Source organism: Ochlerotatus camptorhynchus, unplaced genomic scaffold (genome assembly GCF_037179485.1).
Source record: "Ochlerotatus camptorhynchus isolate MF236.1 unplaced genomic scaffold, CSIRO-AGI_Acam_v1.1 ptg000222l, whole genome shotgun sequence".
Lineage (NCBI taxonomy): Eukaryota > Metazoa > Arthropoda > Insecta > Diptera > Culicidae > Ochlerotatus > Ochlerotatus camptorhynchus.
The window spans coordinates 3,930,005-3,950,041 of NW_027040712.1; the positions used below are offsets into that span (position 1 = coordinate 3,930,005).

The 20,037-nt window shown below is 40.2% G+C and overlaps 1 protein-coding gene across 1 annotated transcript; it reads left to right on the forward strand.

The window, feature by feature from the left end:
• The first annotated feature begins 3,137 nt into the window (after nucleotides 1-3,137).
• On the forward strand, nucleotides 3,138-20,036 carry LOC135703867 (ATP-sensitive inward rectifier potassium channel 12-like). The gene is made up of 6 exons (XM_065225219.1): nucleotides 3,138-3,234; nucleotides 4,888-5,097; nucleotides 5,390-5,589; nucleotides 6,192-6,436; nucleotides 18,812-19,786; nucleotides 19,861-20,036. The coding sequence occupies exons 1-6, from the start codon at nucleotides 3,224-3,226 to the stop codon at nucleotides 19,975-19,977; spliced, it is 1,758 nt and encodes a 585-aa protein (XP_065081291.1). The 5' UTR covers nucleotides 3,138-3,223; the 3' UTR covers nucleotides 19,978-20,036.
• Nucleotide 20,037: the final 1 nt, after the last annotated feature.

Sequence of the window (20,037 nt, forward strand, 5' to 3'; positions counted from 1 at the left end):
GTCAAACGCACATCTTTTGCCTAACCCGTACGATGTACGCGGAGACTTGAAGTATGCGTTGATGGTACAGCACGGAACAACCATCCTACAGCTTTCTCTCAGAGATGACCAAGTTGGTCATGGCGAGAGGAGCAACACAATTCTTCGATACAATCGATGTAAATATTTACAATATTTGACAAATCTCAGGTAATCATGACAGCAGTTGGTCTCTTTTCTTCATTCATATTGTTTTCAATAATCAAACGTCATGATTACCTGGGTTGTGTCAAAAAAGGTAAATGTTTACGTTGTTTGTACCAAAGAATAGTTGGGTAAAGAAGAATTGCATTATAACACACCATCGACTGGAAATGCTCTCGCAACGTGGGGCTTTAGCTAGTGATGAAACGTCGCTAGAACTATTCCACAGCCGCAGTCAGGAGGACGCACATCTTTTGCCTGTAGACTTGAAGACATACTTCAAGTCTCCGCGTATATCGTACGGGTTAGGCAAAAGATGTGCGTTTGACTTTATACTATCGCATTTATGGCCCTTCGCTCATTTTCAACTTCTATTTAATTTTCATACTGCCGTACTCTAACGGAACTATCCACTTACCCTCTTCTAAAGATCATTCTCTAGCTAATAAATTATCACACTAAAGCTTCGTGTTAGCATTTCCAACCAACTCTGAAAATCGCTAACTTCGCGTATGAAGTAACATAAAAACACTTTGAATGCAAAAAACAAAGCAAAACTAATAGGATAAGTGCGCCAGTTATGGTCCTAGTGCTCCAGTTTCGACGAATTACTGGTACTCAAAATGACAACCATAAGCCATATGGCCACTAAATAATCTGTTCTGGATATTCCGAATTATGATTTCACATGGTCAAATCTGATATCTTTAATAACAATATCAAGTGACATATTAAATCATATCTGCTCGGAAAAATATTACCAATGACAATCAAAACAATAACCATGAAACCATATGGTTACCGAAGAACCGGTTCCAGATATTCCGGATCATGGTTCAACATGGTCAAATTTGATATCTCTCATAACCATATCAAATCATATCTACTTGACGAAATATGTTAAACGACGTTTTGCATGTCGACATTCATAGAGCCTTATGGTCGCCGTCTACTCGACGAAATACGACAAACACACTTAAATTTTTTCGCCGAAATTCCAACAGCCGAGCAGTTCTGCAAATTATTTTGCTGAGACTCAGTAAAACAATTGGGTTCTTTAAGGGTATTGAGGTAAATGCATATTCGTAATCTGAATTAAAAATGGAACCCAAAATTTCATCAATTTTGGTACACTGGAACTATTTTAAATAAGTACGATTACATTTGCAAAAATCACCTTATTAGCGCTCCTCGGTGTCATTTTGTATGGGAGCGAGCTGTCAGTTTGTTAGTTTTGTGTCAAACAGTGATGTTATTATTTGCTTTATCGTAATCGGCTGTTGGAGATTTTACCAAGCTAGATTAAGTGTGAATGGCTCTCAAAACGACAATCAGAGCCATAAGGACACAGTAGAACCGGTTCTGGATATTCCGGATCATGGTTCCACGCGAGGGCGGCGACTCCATGTATACGATGTTGGAAAAATTGTATTTTGCTGTAGTAAGCTGCGCGCACGCTGAGAAGAAAGAAGATTGATGACGATTCTGAAGATTTCTTGCAAAAAGATGATGCGCGAGTAGATGCGAGAAAATGAAAGAATTTTTTTTTTTCGAAGATTGGTTCGCTAGAGTGAGATATGTTGAGCATCTAGAATTGAGATTTAGATGTGTCGCCCCCTCGGTTCCACGTGATAAAATTTGATATGACCAATTTCACACAAAACGACATCCATAGAGCCATATGACCTCCGTAGTAATAGCAACAATCAATACGAAACTAACGATTTTAAATTGGCTCACTACTTGACTAGCCTATTGGTCCCAAGCAAATCGATTAACGTACCACATTCTAGTATGAATTCCAGTACTATACTATGTTTGTTTTCATTTGCTATGAAAGTTTGACAGATAAAATGAGGGGTGCGTGGATTTTCCCATGTTTCGAGGGGTGCATCGATTAGCTTGGGACCGAAGAGAGTACCAAAAGTTGAGCACGTTTCTTCGGGACCTACTAGTCTTAGAGTTACCTCTATGGTACTACCGTGTGTACTCCATTTTCACTCTTTAACTTCGTCCACTTGAGAGATGGAAAATAGACGACTTGGACAAAGTTCCGTAAAATGACTTCATCTTCAATGTTTCCATAGATAATCATCAATTTCAACAAGACATAAAAAAATATCTTAGTGGATACCAACTGGACACCACTGCAATAAAGTATTTAGAATTGAAAGAAAAAACATTCTAGAAGACATCACAATGCTACAATCAATAGTTTCGTCGCAAATGATCATGTCCTTCTTTTTTTTTTGTCCCACTGTGATGTAGTAAAAAACGTCGACCGTTTCCGCCCCTGGCTTCGTAGGGTTCAAATGGTTCCAAAACGGCTGTTGATCAGTCTTCTTAAATGGGAACTGGTTAAAACGTGACTTTGTACACATCAGTTGAAGCTTGAATTGAAATTTCAATTTTCAAATGTCAGTTAAACAGGATCAAGGTTCGAACTGCGAATTAGCTCGAATTTTCACGGGTTGGAACTGATATGCAACTGAATCAAAAACAATTTCGTCATGTGTTATCTGTGAACCCATTTTTTGATTCGCTGTCACAATGTCTCTATATTTAATTCTCACCCGTGCGATTGCTCTGAAGTTGATATGCCATATGGCAAAAATCGATTGTTTTCAAAAAAATGCAGTGATTGGAGACTTTATGAATAAACTCAAATGAAAGCAAAAATACTACGATTTCCATATAACAAATGCAAATATAGGCAAACTGACCAATGGCCGTGGAATGCCGCGTCAACCTGTCGTCGTCGATAGCAATACCTCTCACATGTGCGAATCCTTAGCAGTGTGTTTCTAATCTTATCGCATGCGGAAGATAGCGGCTATCGACCAAAAAAAAAAAACTGAAGAGTAGGTACTCCGATAAGCCGACCAAGCAACATACAAAAAACCAAAACACCCATATGAACAATTGTCGAAAAATCGAATTTACAAATCAGTAAGTTACAGATATTCGAAACAAGTGGATCGCTAGTGATGTTTAGCCCGGTGCTTTTGCGTTTGGAAAAGTTTAAAAAGCATCGTTAGTCATGAGTTTAGAGTAAGTAGTGATTCGAGTTGTATGCTTAGCATAGAGATTGAATAATACTGGAGTGAAACGCGTGAAGCGAGCAAACACTTAATACTGCTTTAAGTGATTATGGAATAACGGCAAAACATACTGTGTAAATTTTCCGTTACTCATCAACGACGTAAATGTGAGGGATTGTCTGTGATACATGGAACAGTGGAAGCTTGAGCACTGGATAGATAATAACTAAACTACAGATTAATGCATAGATAAACAAACGTGATGCCTAATTGTGTATCGATAATTTGAGTCAATATTTTTGTTAAATTATGAAGAAATAGTGCCAAACAGTGCAGCAGAAAGGATTATTTTTGGAATCATATCGATTCCTTTCCTGGTTCAACGTCCTTCGTTTCGTTTCTCGATCGTCCTACCCTAACTAGAGCTTGATGCATTTGGTGACACCACATAGCTCGCTAGGCCTCTCTCCGTCTTTTACCTGGGGAGATTCGACGCAAATACCGTTTTTAAAGGATTGTTGTCCAGCATTCTCGCTATGTGTTCCGCCCATTATTGTACCGTTCCAGCTTTTGTAAGTTTATGTATACTGGGCTCGCGATAGAGTTGCACTTGTGTTTAGCAATTTGAAATTTTCAATTTTAAAGAGAGAGAGAAGGATTAGTAATTTCCATTTAATTCCACTACCTTATTTGCTTATCCTTGAGAGAAACGCGTATTTCGTCTACAATGTTCAGACTTCTTCAGTGTGTGTCTTGTACTAATAGTTTATTAATATTACTATGTTACCTGATTTATAACGAATATACGTTGTATACAAGTACCCCAAATACAACGTATAGTTCGTCTAATTTTACATTGCAAATGCTGTCAGGTAACACAGTAGTCTTGTACTAATAAGTTGAAAGACTGTTGAGAAATGGCGGTGTGTAGATGGCACCACCCACCGCGCAAATCTGGGATTCCTGTATTATTTTCTTACAGCAAAGGCAAAAAGCAAGTACGGGAAAACACCTTTTCTTTGTCTACAGAATCAATATTAGGATACCGTAAAACGGGGTCAAATTGAGTAGCGAAGTTTAATTGACTCCATTATTTTTGTTAAGATATACCACATATTTTTTTATGTTGAATGATGTAAAAATAGGATTCATACTTCTTACGCTCTGAAACAATACAAATATTACACTTGAAGCTAAACATATGATAAACATCAGTGATCAATTGGACCCCGTTTCACGGTACCTAAAAATTCAAGTGCAAACCACAGATACTTAATTACCATGCGGTACAAGTACCAACAAATTCTTATCAGTTGTTTGCAAATATGACCATCTCGCAGATAACCATTCCCTTATTCTTGATCCAATTTTGGCAGTACACACGCGGAGCAAAACCGATTGTTCATATTTTTGAATGGGAATGAACGATTAGCATGTAAAAAGTATTCGATTCGGAAACTTCGGGAGACCCCATTTTCCACCACTACAGAAGTATACCATAGATTAAGGTGACATACGTCTATGCCTGATAAAAAAAATGCGACAGACAAGTGCGTTTAAGTTTTAACGATCCCGTTTATGGTTGTAAATACCGAAAATTATCTTTAATTGTACATACAACCGAGTAACGACACTAAACACCGTCCACTTCGGTCTGTTTCAGCACTCTCGATACCAATTCCGGCAGCCCATACTCCCATGGAAAGCACTGGCGTCGACTGGAACAGTTCCCTGGTGAGCTGCAGGGTCGCCTGGCTCGACCGTTAAGCATCGTAAACTACAATCGGCAGGAGTCGTTCGACGTATTCAATGCACCCGGCAGTCCCTATCACATCCGCAAGCCCATTCCAGCATTAGAGAAAAGTAGACTGTGGTGAGTAATACCTAATCGCTGATAACGATGCACTTAGCGTAGTTGCCTTAAGTTCTTAGTCATGCTATGCGCGGAAATCACGGTTCGCACCGTCCGCACATGTGATTGATAGATGAAGTAATGAAGCGCGCGTACGCTCTACTTCAACGGTTTATCACTCAGTGCGCTCGTCGGTCGGTGTATATTAATTGATTGCCTGCGGCTATGTCGTTGATTGTTGGTAGACAGCATAAGCTGTTGGTCAATACTGTTTGTAGTTCTGATAGCACATAATATATTCCCCTCTCGACAGGGTAGAACATCAACGAAAACATCAACAACGCCAGCATGACGATGACGAATGGAAGAGCAGCCAAGAGTCTGGATTGAATTTGAACCGAGGCGGACTCAGTGACGACGATGACGATGATAATCGCCATGGAAGAAGTCAAAAACGAGTGCGGCAACATCATGGTTCTAATCAAAGCGTCAACGAGAGCCGCCTTTATGAAGGTATGTGACGTCAGATATCTGACAGACGTTTCCTGCTACATTCACACTCCCACGCATCCAAGCTGGATAAACGGTCACTTTTTCGGTACAGACGTCATGCCACACTAATTGGACATTTATCACATATTATCGTTTTGGTTCTCTCCGTTCCCGTCATGGTCAGTTTATTCCTGCAAAATCATCTCCGAACAAGATCTGATAGCATAGATGTGATAACGCACTCGCACATGAAAATAAAAACCAGAGAACATTAAGACAATAACTAAAGCCCCCTTATTAAGATACCTACCTACAAACGATGAAAGTAGAATCATACAAACGTTAGGGATGTTTATCGGACTTAAAGCAAACAAACGACCCATTGTGCGGTTTATTATTTGAACATCTAGTGATCTAGCTCGATAAATAAGGAACGATGAGAAGAAGGGATGGTATGCGATAAGATATAAGCCACACGATAATCAAATAAGGCAAGACGCAGTCGTTCGTCAAGTGCCGTTCCGTGTGGCTATTATCGCATCAGACTCAGGGAATCTGGTACAAATTGATTGGTGATCTTTGTGACTGCAGTGTGACCTGTTTTTCATTTCCTTTCTTCCCAGACCCGGAAGATCGCATCCACCATCATCAGCTCCAGCAGCAGGAGCAATCGAATTTTCCCATCATTCTACAGAGTGTTCGAAGGATGAAACATTTGCGCCAGAGGCTCCGGCGGTTTCCCGAACATCACGGAACACGTGCCATCCGATCGTCACGCGTTATCAACAAAGCTGGCGAAAGAAATGTGCAGTTCCTAAATCTGCCGCAAAAGTCGGTTCGGTTCGTGAAGGACCTGGTCACAACGTTGGTAAGTTTTGGTAGTGTGAAGGATACAAATAAGTTTTATATATAATTCCACTTCTTCATGCCGGTTTAGTAAGTTCCTGGTGTACTTTTGAGCATCTACATATGTAGGCTGGTCTACAGATTGCAGAATGGATCACGGCATTTTCATGTTGTTACTGTTCAACAACCCTTATATATTATAAAGGGTCACCCACATTAGATGCTTTTGCGTTGCGTTGAAGTAAATTTGACAGTTAGACAATATATTCAGCTTTCACTTTGCCGCAACGCGTCAGATCTGGATCTAATGTGCGTGGGCCTAAATGTGGGTGGCCCTTAAGTGCGACGAAATGTGCGGAAACGCTAAAAAATGTGCACTTTTAAGTTAAATCATGTTGGTGTCTTCGGCGGCACTTATTGCTTGGATCGTAAGGAGTAAGTGCACAGAAGACACCAAGACGATGTAACGTAAAAGCGTAAAAGCACACTTTTATTAGAGGCTGTTCATAAACTACGTAGACAGAGTTTAGGGGGGGTTGGCAATTGTCCACAGCCCATACAAATTTAAAAAAAATGGTATGGCCAATTGTCTACGCAGGGGGGGTCAAGAATTAAAAAAAAAAAGTCTACGTAGTTAATGAACAGCCCCTTAGCGATTCCCAGCGTGGTTACAGACATGATGTAAAAAGAGGATGCATTCTTCTTACGCTCTGAAACAATAAAATGATTGCACTTGAAGAAATATATTTCAGAAATATCAGTGATCAAATACCGTGTGGTACCCGTTCACAGCTCAGTTTAGTGTAAAATCAAGTTCACATCGTTGAAGATGCTAATTTCAAATAACAGACTGTAGTGGTAATTTTTATACGATAGATGGAGTAGATGAAAGCATAGAGTTGATAGTTCCGTTAGAGTACGGCAGTGTGAAGATTGTATATAGATATTAGAAAAGCGAGCTAAGGACAACTTTTAAGGAAGGTACAAATCGGTTTTTTCATCTCTCTTTACCAAACTCCCCCTTTGGAGAGGGATGGTGAGGGGTGCCCCCCCCCCCGCCACCACTGGCAAAAAGAGATGAAAACCGACCCGCTCAAGTACCAACTGTGTGTTTGAAACAGTTCTACCGATTTTTTACCGCACTTCAGTTGTTATTTGAAGGAAGGCATCCAGTCGTAGGTTTTGGAAATTGCAACTATTGTTTACCCCTACCACGATATGTGCTCCTGTCATCGTCGACTTGAGGATCTCGAGGGGACACAAATAACAACTGAAGTGCGGTAAAAAATCGGTAGAACTGTTTCAAACACACAGTTGGTACTTGAGCGGGTCGGTTTTCATCTCTTTTTGCCAGTGGTGGCGGGGGGGGGGGACACCCCTCACCATCCCTCTCCAAAGGGGGAGTTTGGTAAAGAGAGATGAAAAAACCGATTTGTACCTTCCTTAAAAGTTGTCCTTAGCTCGCTTTTCTAATATCTATATACAATCTTCACACTGCCGTACTCTAACGGAACTATCAACTCTATGCTTTCATCTACTCCATCTATCGTATAAAAATTACCACTACAGTCTGTTATTTGAAATTAGCATCTTCAACTACGTAAATCGTTGACTTCACGTAGAAGTAATACTAAAAAAAAACATATAGTCAAAGTTCACATCATTAGTAAAATTACTTTTCATAAATATATTGAACTTATTTGTCCACTATTTAGTTTGAAGTTCATTATCATAAGATTGTGCGTAAAATCGAAGACATCATATCAAGAACTCAAGAAGACTGGCAGCCCCGTAACGTGGGTAGATCATCTTTTCGTGGTACGTTACGGGATGTAAAATCTACCACCGATTCCTAGTCCTGACTACTTAAAACTAGGGTAACATGATTTTTCAGTAATCCAAGGAACACATCTTAGTCCTTGTTAGTTTTTATGCCTTGTTGATAGTGACAAGACTCGGCTTTGTCCACCGAGGATGATCTTGAAACAAGGAAAAAATGAGTTAGTCTTCATCTATGTGATTCCTAATCTTCTATTCGTTGTTCCCTAGGTTTGAAGTGGTTAAGATAAGGGTTCTGATGCATGGTCATTATCGGTGTCATTCCTTAATTTTGTTGCTAAGGAATCCAATTTTGACTGACAAAGGGGCGCGCCTTTGGAGGGTGTTTCAACACTCCGAAGGGTATAAAGAGCTTGACCTTTCAATTAGAGTCGGATCCTTGCGATAAATGCGAGAATGACAACTGTAAACTGTAAAAATCGAACACTTCATCATTTCTCAATAGTGATCAAGGAATCAAAAATATCTCCAAATGACAAAATGACAAGTGATCAACGAACCAAATGATATCGCTATGTCAGAAGTGGAAAGGAATAATGATATAATCTTCTTCATTCTTTTTCATGACAAGCAGCCCGTGCGACACAGCTCACTCAGGGCGGTAGAAAGAAACGAGCAAATTGTTGGCAAGCTTCTTCACGAAGCAAAGTCGAAAATGATAACACACGTGTATAGGTGTTAATGGGATTTTTTTTGTTATATCTTTTCTCGATTCAGATCAAGCCTTGTCCTCATCCGTGTATATTGCAACAAAGCAGGCAAGCAATATATCATTATCCTTCTACCACTGCGATCGAGCTGTGTTGCAGTGAGAGTTTGTCGTGGTAGTCGTAGCAAGCGTTTTGTCTGTATCGTTGGCTGCTTTATGTGTTTGGATTCGCTGATAGTGATGGAGTAATACCAACAATCAATACGAAACTAACGATTTTAAATTAGCTCACTACTTGACTAGCCTATTGGTCCCAAACAAACGATTAATGTATCCCATTCTAGTCAAAATTCTAGTATTACGCAATGTTTGTTTTGATTCGCTATGAAAGTTTGGCAGATAAAATGAGGGGTTATTGATTTTTCCTATGTTTCGAGGGGTGAATCGATTATATTGGGACCGAAGAGAGTACCAGAGCTGAGCCAAAAAGTTGAGCACGTTATTTCGGGACCTTCTAGTCTTAGAGTTACCTCTATGGTAATACCATAGAGGTAACTCTAAGACTAGAAGGTCCCGAAGAAACGTGCTCAACTTTTTGGCTCAGCTCTTGTACTATCTTCGGTCCCAAGCTAATCGATTCACCCCTCGAAACATAGGAAAATCCACTAACCCCTTATTTTATCTGTCAAACTTTCATAGCGAATCAAAACAAACATTGTGTAGTACTAGAATTTTGACTAGAATGGGGTTCGTTAATCGATTTGCTTGGGACCAATAGGCTAGTCAAGTAGTGAGCCAATTTAAAATCGTTAGTTTCGAATTGATTGTTGGTAATACGACATGCACTAAACTAAGGACACGGGATATACTACAATAGATCAAATTACTGGTCGCAGTGGTGTTAGGTCCCGAACAGAGGAAAAAAAAGAAAGAAGACTAGCTACTTTGCCAGAATGAAAGCGACAGATACAGTACCGCTGCGCTTGAGTGAAGGTGGAAGAATGCAAGAAAAATGAGCCAATACACAAACCTTTCTTCTGAGGATGTTATCTTTAGTACGAAGGGTGCGGCACATCTAAATCTCGGTTTTAAATTGTTGAAAAATCTCACACTAGCGAATTAATCTACAAAAAATCTATTTTCATCGCTTGCATCTAAACCCATCTACTCGCTTCGTTCTCCACCTTTTTGCAGGAAATCTTCAAAATCACAATCAATCGTGTTTCTATCTATTAAGCGCGATTGCATCTCACAACAGCAAAGCAAAAAAATCCTGCATCTTAGATAGAGTCGCCCCCTCGCTTTGGTATTAAAATCGTTCGAAGCATTTACCTTTGAGCGGCAGATGACGCAATTGTACCTGTCTCATAACTTTCGTATGAGAAATTGGAAGAGTTAACAGTCTTCTTGATAAGATGAATTCGGCAAAATATAAAGCATAAAAAAAGCTGTTAACATTGATTTTGAGATATATTTGTGCATGAAACCAGGGGTCTCGTAGTGGAAATATTTACTTTTTCAATTGTCTATCTCTTCTGGCCATTTAACACATTATATGGTTAATTTGTTTATTTGTTTATTTGTTATGTTTGCATCAACAGACTAGAAATAGTCCCAATGATGTGTTGTAAAAAAAAGTACAGATTATACAGACTACATATACTACAGTTACTAACGAAAATAACAAGGAAAGCATTGTCAAGTTACGAAAAATGTATAAGTCTAATATTTTACACTTAGCTGTTGGGCGTCAAGCGCCTTCCTTGCTATAACCCCTCTCGTGTATGCTTTACTAACTACAGTTCCCCCATTGACTATGATCTCTCCATGAAACAGGCTATTCAAGGAGTTCCAGATCAACTTCGACCTATCTCAATTCCCCGCATTTTTGCTGAAAAGTACCAACAAGTCAATTGCAATAGAAGATTTTTCACTGATGGATCACGCATTGATGGATCCACTGGCTTCGGCGTCTTCAATGAATACTCAACCGCCTTTCGGAAACTTCAGGAACCTTGTTCCGTTTATGTTGCTGAGCTAGCAGCAATCAACTTCGCATTGGGGATGATTTCCAACATGCCCGCAGACCATTACTTCATCTTCTCGGATAGTCTCAGTTCGATTGAGGCTATTCGGTCGATGAAACAAGGTAGGCACTCATCTTATTTCCTTTCAAAGGTAAGGGAGCAGATGAGTTTGCTGGTCGAAAGATCATATATGATTACCTTTGTATGGGTCCCCTCACATTGCTCAATCCCAGGCAATGAGAAGGCAGACTCTCTCGCAAAGGTGGGCGCACAACAAGGCGAGATTTATGATAGAAGAATTTCACATGATGAATTTTTCCCATTAGTACGTCAGAGTTCTCTTTTAAGTTGGCAAAACGATTGGACAAATAATTCTCTTGGGCGGTGGTTACATTCCATTATTCCAAATGTTTCTTCGAGAGCGTGGTTCAAAGGTCTGGATGTAAGTCGGGGATTCATTCGAGTGATGTCAAGACTTATGTCCAACCACTACTCGCTAGACGCACATCTCTATAGAATAAACCTCGTTAACAGCAATATATGTAGGTGCAGAACCGGTTATGATGACATCGATCACGCAGTTTGGTATTGCCCGGGTAATGACGCCTCCAGAGCACGACTATTGGATACCCTAGTGGCCCGAGGTAGACAACCCTTCCGTGAAGTAAGAGATGTATTGGGAACACGTGATCTTCCCTACATGCAAGCGATCTACGAATTCCTTTGTTTGTCTGATGTTAGAGTTTGATGTGACTATCCCCTCCTTTCCAAACAATTTCCCGCCATTGTGTCCCAGTCTTATTATCCTCCTGTTCCTGTGCTACTTGCCCCTGCCCAGCCAGGATTTGGTCAACCGTCCGAGAGTAGTATCTGAAGGAGGCTTCAGAAACCAGTTTCCTACCTAGATCCTTCCAATTGAAATTGTTACCTATTAACCTCGAGCCCGCCACGAGTAATTGGTACCCAATACTAACTTAGAAATACTGCCAGTTAAAATGTAAATCAAACATTACTGATTTTGGCTCCGCAAAGTGTCACACACGACTGAGCCTAGTAAATAAACGATCTAATTAAAAAAAAGTAGAAGGGTCTGTGCCTAGGGGCACAAACGGAAGCTTGACGTAGGACCGCTAGTCGACGGAATAAATGTGAAGAGCATTAAGTTCTTTTAATTGATCAAAATTTGATTTAATATCTATTATCTCAACTCTTTCCGGTTTTGAATTGTAGGCGATCCAAATTTGTAGTAATCTTTTTCAAAAAGAAAGTTGATTACGAGAATCAACAGGGTGGCCAGTGAATTTTCATTTTGAAAATCCCGGTTTTTTCCCGGTTTTCCCGGTTCAAATCTTAAAAATTCCCGGTTGTTAATATGCAACAAAAAAAAACAAAATTTACTGATAGGATAAAAAAAATGTGATTTAAGAAGATTCCCAAGATTCTGGAGCTTTGAAATTTGTATAGAGTCTGAAACTAGAACTTTTCTTAAAAATTTGTGATTAATAACATGCTTCGTGATGCAAGATTTGGAGAAACAATAATCAAAATGTGAAATTTTGAATTTTTTTCAAGATCACAGATTTATAAAAAAAAAAACATCATACTTATGAGTCGTGGAGTCATAATTGTCACGCTCTGAGACTTGGAAGCATTTTAAGGGTAATAACAAATTACATAGCAATCTGTAGAATCTGGCGGACAAACCCTGGAATTTTTAGTAAAATTTAAAAGAATTCAAAGTGTTGATTAAAAACAAATATTGAGAAGGATTCCCACACAGTTTTCGAAGGAGAAGAGCAGATTTCCAGAATTATTCTTACATGAAATCCATAGAAATTGTTAGATGAATTTGGAAGGATTTCTTTGGAGAAGAATGCAAGTTCTTAATTAAACTGTTAGGTAATTTTAGTAGATTTAAAAAAGAATTGTGAAAATAAAAATAAAACATTGCAGAAAATTCCTACGTGGTTCTGATGAGATTTGTATGGGCATCGTGAGGAACATGACAGATGAATTTTAAGAAGAATTCCAAGAGAATTATGATCGGAATTCAACAAGAAACAGAGTTCTTAAAATGTTCTGGCAATAATTTCAACCCTAGTGCGAATGATTCATCACGTAACCCAAACAAAATTGATTCCAAAAAATTTGCTGATAATTAGAAAGAAATTCTTTAAAATACTCCAAGGCGAGTCTAAAACTCATTTTGGGAACTTTTTCAACAATTTAAAAAAAAAATGAGCGTTGAATGGAGGTCCAGAGGTGAACGGCCACCACACGGCACACCCAACCAGTGGAAACTAACGATTTTAAATTGGCTCACTACTTGACTAGCCTACTGGTCCGAAGCAAAATCGTTTAAAGTACCCCATTCTAGTCGAACTTCTAGTACTACACTATGTTTGTTTTGATTCGCTATGAAAGTATGACAGATAAAATGAGGGGTTCCTGAATTTTCCTATATGTTTCGAGGGGTGCATCGATTAGCCTGGGACCGAAGAGAATACCAGATGTGAGCCAAAAAGTTGAGCACGTTTCTTCGGAACCTTCTGGTCTTAGAGTTACCTCTATTTTACACCCCTGCTCAAATTGACGCCGTTTTACGGTATCTAAAAAAATAAGTGCAAACCACATAGGGGAACTGGGTGTAAGACGAACACCCTAAGATTTTGGTTGTTTTTATCGTTCTTGAGTACAACATTTTGCCAGAAATATCAGTATTCTGTAGGTTAAAGGTATGCTTTAAGAAATTACCCGTTACAAAATTCTCTCGAGCTCTTTCGGCGAATGCCAAGTTCTTGGTATGCGAACTGTAGCCATCTATAATCAAATGAGCGGGATGATCCACAGACGGGTGGACATTTTCCAAGAAGTGCTCAAACCAGTCTATGAAAATGTCAGCGTTCATGTATCCAGATGGATTACAAGAGAATTTGGTTCCATCTGTCGCTTCTTTCTTGAACGATTCGTACATCCGTACATATTTTTTGCTGAATTTCCAGCAAAATAAAATGCCGAGCTGCTCGGTGGTGCCCATCTCGGCAAAAAAATCTAAGTGTGAGCAAATATAACACCAGTCGCAGACATACATAGTTTTTCACTGAGATCCAGCAAAATAAAATGCTGAGCTACTCGGTGGTGCCCATCTCGGCAAAAAAAAACCAAGTGTGTGGAGGCATAGTTCCCCTATCCGATAGAATTAGTGACATACATGGATAGACTTTGAATTAGAAAGAAGACATTGTTTACGTCTGCGACATTAGCCCTTATGAACGTTCAGTGTCGAACTGTGATGTTGAGAAGGATTCCGTCAGAGATCGATGAGGAATGTGGGTGCTTCTCTTGGTTGGATACTTGTACGGAAGAATCATGAAATTGAGCATAATTCGGTTGGGAGGCTGAGGTGGTTGCAAGAGCAAATGAGTTTTGGTTGATGGCTGGATGGCTGGATATCGGGAGTACTGAGATGATGTCCGGATCTTGCGAGGGAGGTTGTTGGGTGGAAGCGGTATAGGAGTCTTTATAAAATGTGTATGGTTATTTTGCTTAATGACGCGCTCAGGGTATCATCCAAACCATTTATGGAATTATTCTGTCATTTGGGTTATCGTTCTGATATGGTATTTTTTCCCTAGGAAGGAGGGCCGAGTTAGGCTTCTCCTTCTACTGCTGATAGGTTGCCAACCGGGGAATGGCATGCTTCTGATATTCAAACAGAGAATGAGAACGGTGGTCATGAACCAGAGACAGAGGAGGGAGGGGACGAGTATGCAAGCCGGATTCCTTTTGGAGTGCAAAGAGGTCGGATTGGCTGACATGACTTGAGGTGGATTCTAGTCCTATCTTTGATGAGTTCTTCCAGATGTTGAAAATCAATTTACGGAACTGAGAAGTGCATCTGCCGGATCCTTTTCCTGTATCTGGTCCACTACCACTGCTTAGGGTGCAATTTTGCATCAACTGATGATTACTTTACTGTACGGGCAGGTGAGGGTGGTTGTTGTTGTTGTTGCTCCAAGGAACGTGGCCTAAAATTTCAGCTCGATTTGCGATTTACTTTGTCCATGAGATTGAACGAATGCGAAAACCGAACGGGAGAGTACCTTGTAGGCGGCGCTCAGCAGTGTGATCGAGCGGTAGTTGCAGCAATCCAACTTAGTGCAGTGCTTCCCTAGCCAGTGCTTCACCACCGTATTTTAATAGCTCACTTAGAAGTTGATCTACACCAGCTGCTTTGTTGTTTTTCAGTCGATCAATCTCCTCCTCAACTTCTTGAAGATCAGGGGCCGGTTGCCTGTCATCTTTTGCGCGTGCTCCCAGGTCTGTTGCCGTGGCACCATCAATATAGCCAGAAACCACCATCAATATAACGCTATAACGTGTTATAACTCTGAAGCCTGAACGTACTATATCAATCCACATTCAATCTCGTGCGGGGTGGCAGCATTTTCGCCCATGCTGCATTCTTCTCTTCTACTGACAGTTTGCATTCGCCGTCAAACCAGTCATTTCATCGGTCCGTGATCTCAGTACTCAGTGCCGCTACAGCAGTACTACCTATGGCAGAACGGATGTCCCTGCAGCCATCTTCAAGAGTAACTGCGCCAAGCTGGTCTTCCGTAGGTACCTAACAAACATTGCATGCTGGCAAAAATATGCTTCTTCAGCTAAACAATTGCTTATTCAGCGATTATTCATCTCAAATTGTTTGTTGGGTAGTGCAGTTTCCAGCTGCTGCACGTTATCTTGGCGAACTCCGGCGTCCTGTAATTGCTCAATGTTTGGTTGCGGCGTTCGACTTCGACGGGAGTTATGCACCGTCGAGAGTTTTGAGCGCATGCATACTGCAACTAAGTAGTGGTCCGCGGACGTTGATAATGTCTGAGAAGAATTTCCCGTCGATTAGAACGTGGTTGATTTGGTATTCTGTGTGTTGGTCAGTCTACAGCCTCTGCGGCAGCATATCAGCAAGTCAAACGCGCACTTTTTTGCCTTTACATTTGAAGAAATACTTCAAGTATCGTCATGCATTAATGTATGAGATAGGTGAAGAAGTGTGCATGTGACTAGTACGGTCGCATTAATTGCCAGCTGAATTATCAATCTATCCTCTTTAGACCTTTCTCTAGCTAATAAATTATCACACTTCAAAACTTCATGTTTATATTAGTATAGCATTTCCAACCAACTCTGAAAATCGTAGACTTCACCTATGAAGTAACAAAAAACACTTTGAATATAACTAGGGGAAATGACGGCTTCGGCATGACAGACTATTTTCGGCAACCCAAATTGAAACACTATTTTCACTGGATTTTCTTACGAAAACACTTCGCTGAATGCATGCAAACGATTCTTTATGCTTTCAGCTTCAATTTGACTATATTTTTACCACTGAGAAAAAGCAATCTAGCAAGGTTTTCTTGAAATGCAACACACGCACTACAAATTGTAGCTGATTTCGAGTTGCCGATAATAGAACAGCAGATTTACATGCAGTTCAAATGGAACGGTTGCCGAAGAAAAACTGGTTGCCGACAATACTCGCTCTCACTAGAGAAGATTGGAGCTTTGTAAAAGCGTTTCAAAACAGTTTTTGACAATTCTTTCGACTGAAATTGTTAGAGCAGCTGGCAGCAAAAGATTGTAAACAAACCAATACTGCATATGTGTGCGTTCCATAGAGAAAAAGGCTATAGAAAGAAGGTCGCTGCTTTGGTTGCCGAGAATACGTAAATTCCCCTATGTGATATAACTTACTCTGTTGATAGGCCACTAAAACCCGCCATCTTGTCATTCGGCATGTTTCTCATGCATGTAGGTACTATGTACAGGTACGCGTGTTGTGTTTATTGAGATGCGTAATTTATCGTTGCATACTTTTAGGCTATTATCTGGAATGCGGAGATAACACCAGCTCAAACGATAAATTACGTACCTGTACCTGCACTCCTGTGCAAGGATATTAAAAATTCATGTGTATTTTTTTCATTGAATCAAATTTGCGCACAAAAAATTCAATTACAGGTATACCTCTACTAGTTCGTGACTTCCATAGCTAGGTATAGCTACACGACTATTTGAGTTCAGTTTACTCATAATCGCAACAAGTGCAGGGACTCAGCGATGAGTAAATTTGACGAAAATTTTACTCAGTCTAGGAGTAGTACTAATAGACTGAGAGAATCCAATATTTACTATTCTCATATTTTCCTGGAAAAACCTGGAAAAACATGAGGTAAATTTAGTCATCGCTGAGTTCCTGCACTTTTTGTGATTTATGAGTAAACTGAACGTTACGTTAAGTTACGTTTTATCGAGGTATGACTGTAGCTATTTTCAACATAACTATTTCAGTGTCAACATTTCATTAGAGTGAAACTGATTTTGTGTACAATAAATTCAACAGACGGTTTAACGCAAATAAAAGCTCACTCCTGAAAATTAATTATGCCAGCTAGTTGAGGAAATATGTCTCTATCTGATGGTGTCGTTACTTTGCATTTGTGAGCTTTTATTCACGAGAAATCGACGGCTAAAGCCATTGTTTACAAAAGCAATTTAGCCCTTTTGAAAAGTTGGCACCGATTTGTTGAGGCCCAAGCGAAATGACAGCGGAAAAGTCCGGTCTGAGTAAGCCTATTTGTCGGATTGGAAACTGGTTAGACGTCATTTGTGACAACTATCAAACTTTCCGATTCCGATCCGCTTCCGCCCACATTGCGGTTGGGCCTTTACTCTATGTGGGATATAAGGCGCCACGCGGAATGTGGAAAGCATAACCATCAGGCGCGAGCCTTCGAATTCAATAGAGGAAGAACATTGATAAAATGTAAATGTATGCTTCCTTGCAACGAAATCAGTTTTCATTATGTCCTTTTTGCCCCGGAGTATGTATTTGTAAAACAGGTCTGTTGGTCTTTTTTAATTCTACCAATTGAAACAATAATTACGTAATTTTCGCTAAGCATTCCATAAAAGTAAAACTTGTTTTGCTTGTTTTCCTATTCTAAAAGGACAGTTATGCGTTTTACCTTACCTTACCTTACCAGTTCTACAATTTATTGATTCTTTAATTTTCAAAAATGTATCGGTTTTTAAACATCATCTGAAAGAGCTTCGTTTTCTGAGCACATACACTTTCATCTCGATTTTTAAATCAATATTTAAAGCAAAATAATAACTTCACTGTTTGACACTAAACTAACAAACTGACAGCTCGCTCCCATGCAAAGTGCCACCGAGGGGCCTAAAGGTGATGATTGTTATCGTACTTATTTAAAATAGTTCCAGAGTACCAAAATTGATGAAATTTTGGATTTGGGTTCTATTTTTAATGCAGATTACGAATATGCATTTACCTCAATACCCAAAGAACCCAATTGCCGAGACTCAGCTAACAAATAACATTTTGCTGAGACATCAGCTAACATACAGATATTTTGCAGAGATATCATCAAAAGTAAATGCCGAGGTAATCGGCTGTTGGAGATTTTACCGAGCTAGATTAAGTGTGTTGCACTTAAATTTTGTCGGTGATTAAATCGTGTCACTTTATGGATTAAATGGGGATCTTCCTTAAGATGGGCATTTTATCCTCTTTTCCCTATCTCATTTCTAGGTGCGCCTGATTTTAACCACGTTGTTCACTAATTTTCAGCTCCAGATCATCATTTACTGGTCAAAGTAGCTCGGCAAATGATTTTTCACCTTTAAAAACGACTATCAGTGTGTCACCCTTCTTTTTTCCCCCCGTTGACTTTGTTTCCCTCAAATGCCTTGCTTTGCGATGCTGGCCGACCTACGTCACTGTATTTCATTCAAACATGTTGTTGAGTTAGCCTTACTGGAAACTAATTGATCTACCATTTTTCATTTCTAGGTGGAGGAACAGTGGCGCTACACGCTGACCGCCTTCACGTTGAGCTTCTTCGGTAGTTGGATTCTGTTCGCCATCCTCTGGTATCTGGTAGCGTACGCGCACGGTGACCTAGACTTTGACCCAGAGACCGGGGAACGGCTTGGTGATGGTGCGCAACCCTGTGTCGACGGGGCAACAACATTCGCTGGATTTTTGCTGTTCAGCATTGAAACCCAGGTATCTACCGGATATGGTGCCAAAGTTCCCACGGAAGAATGCGCCGAAGCATTATTTCTGTTGATAGTACAAATTATAGTTGGCTTGGTGATAGACGCCTCCATGGTGGGTATTGTTTATGCCAAGATGGTCCGGCCACCGAAAAAGATCTCAGATATGAAATTTAGCAAGAAGGCTGTCATATGTCAACGGGATGGCAAGTTATGCTTCGTTTTTCGATTGTGCGACGTACAGCAGCAACATGGCATCGAAACCAAAGTTAAAGCAGTCATGCTGGAGCAACGCCGATCACTGGAAGGAGAGGTGATCGAAAAGAACGAATCCTACATGAACCTGGAAAATGACGGTCGCATACTGCTCATGTGGCCGGTAACGATTTGTCACCTTATAGACCACGAGAGTCCACTGTTCGACGTCTCGGCAAAAGATCTGCTGGAAAAAAAGTTTGAAATTATCATAACACTTACCGGTGGCACAAAGACAACCGGACAGGTTACGGAAGCGAGAACTTCGTACCTGCCCGGAGAGATCTGGTGGGGCCATCGGTTTCAGAATATTATTCTGTACGATAGAGCCCACGAGCATTACGTGGCGCACAATGAGCATGTGGATGCGATCGAACAGGTGGATACTCCGCTGTGCAGTGCTCGAAGGCTGGAGGAGGTGTTCCAAGAGGTGACACAATTTATGGAGCATGATCGTGAGAGAGAATTCGATGGGGTCGAGAGCAAGTCCGAACAGGCCGGACAGCAAGATGAGGTTGGACGTGAAACGCTTTCATGCGATATGAATAGAGTTAATTTATGGTGCATTATTTTTTCTTTTCTTCACAGGACAGCGATTCTGATGGGGGCCTTCAAATGGAACAGCTGAAGGAATCTTGCCAGTTGCCCAAGGATGAAAACAACTCGAATCAACCAAAGCGTGTAGAAATTCCGGTTAAAAATTAAATATAATAATGAAGTTTCTCATATTTGCTATATAATAATAAATAGTATTTAACTTAAAAC

What these genes read in the sequence shown, in the direction of transcription:
- LOC135703867 (XM_065225219.1), top strand. An exon ending in TTAGAGAAAAGTAGACTGTG is followed by an intron (nt 5,098 to 5,389) that starts GTGAGTAATACC and finishes CCCTCTCGACAG; the next exon opens with GGTAGAACATCAACGAAAAC. An exon ending in AGGCCGGACAGCAAGATGAG is followed by an intron (nt 19,787 to 19,860) that starts GTTGGACGTGAA and finishes TTTTCTTCACAG; the next exon opens with GACAGCGATTCTGATGGGGG.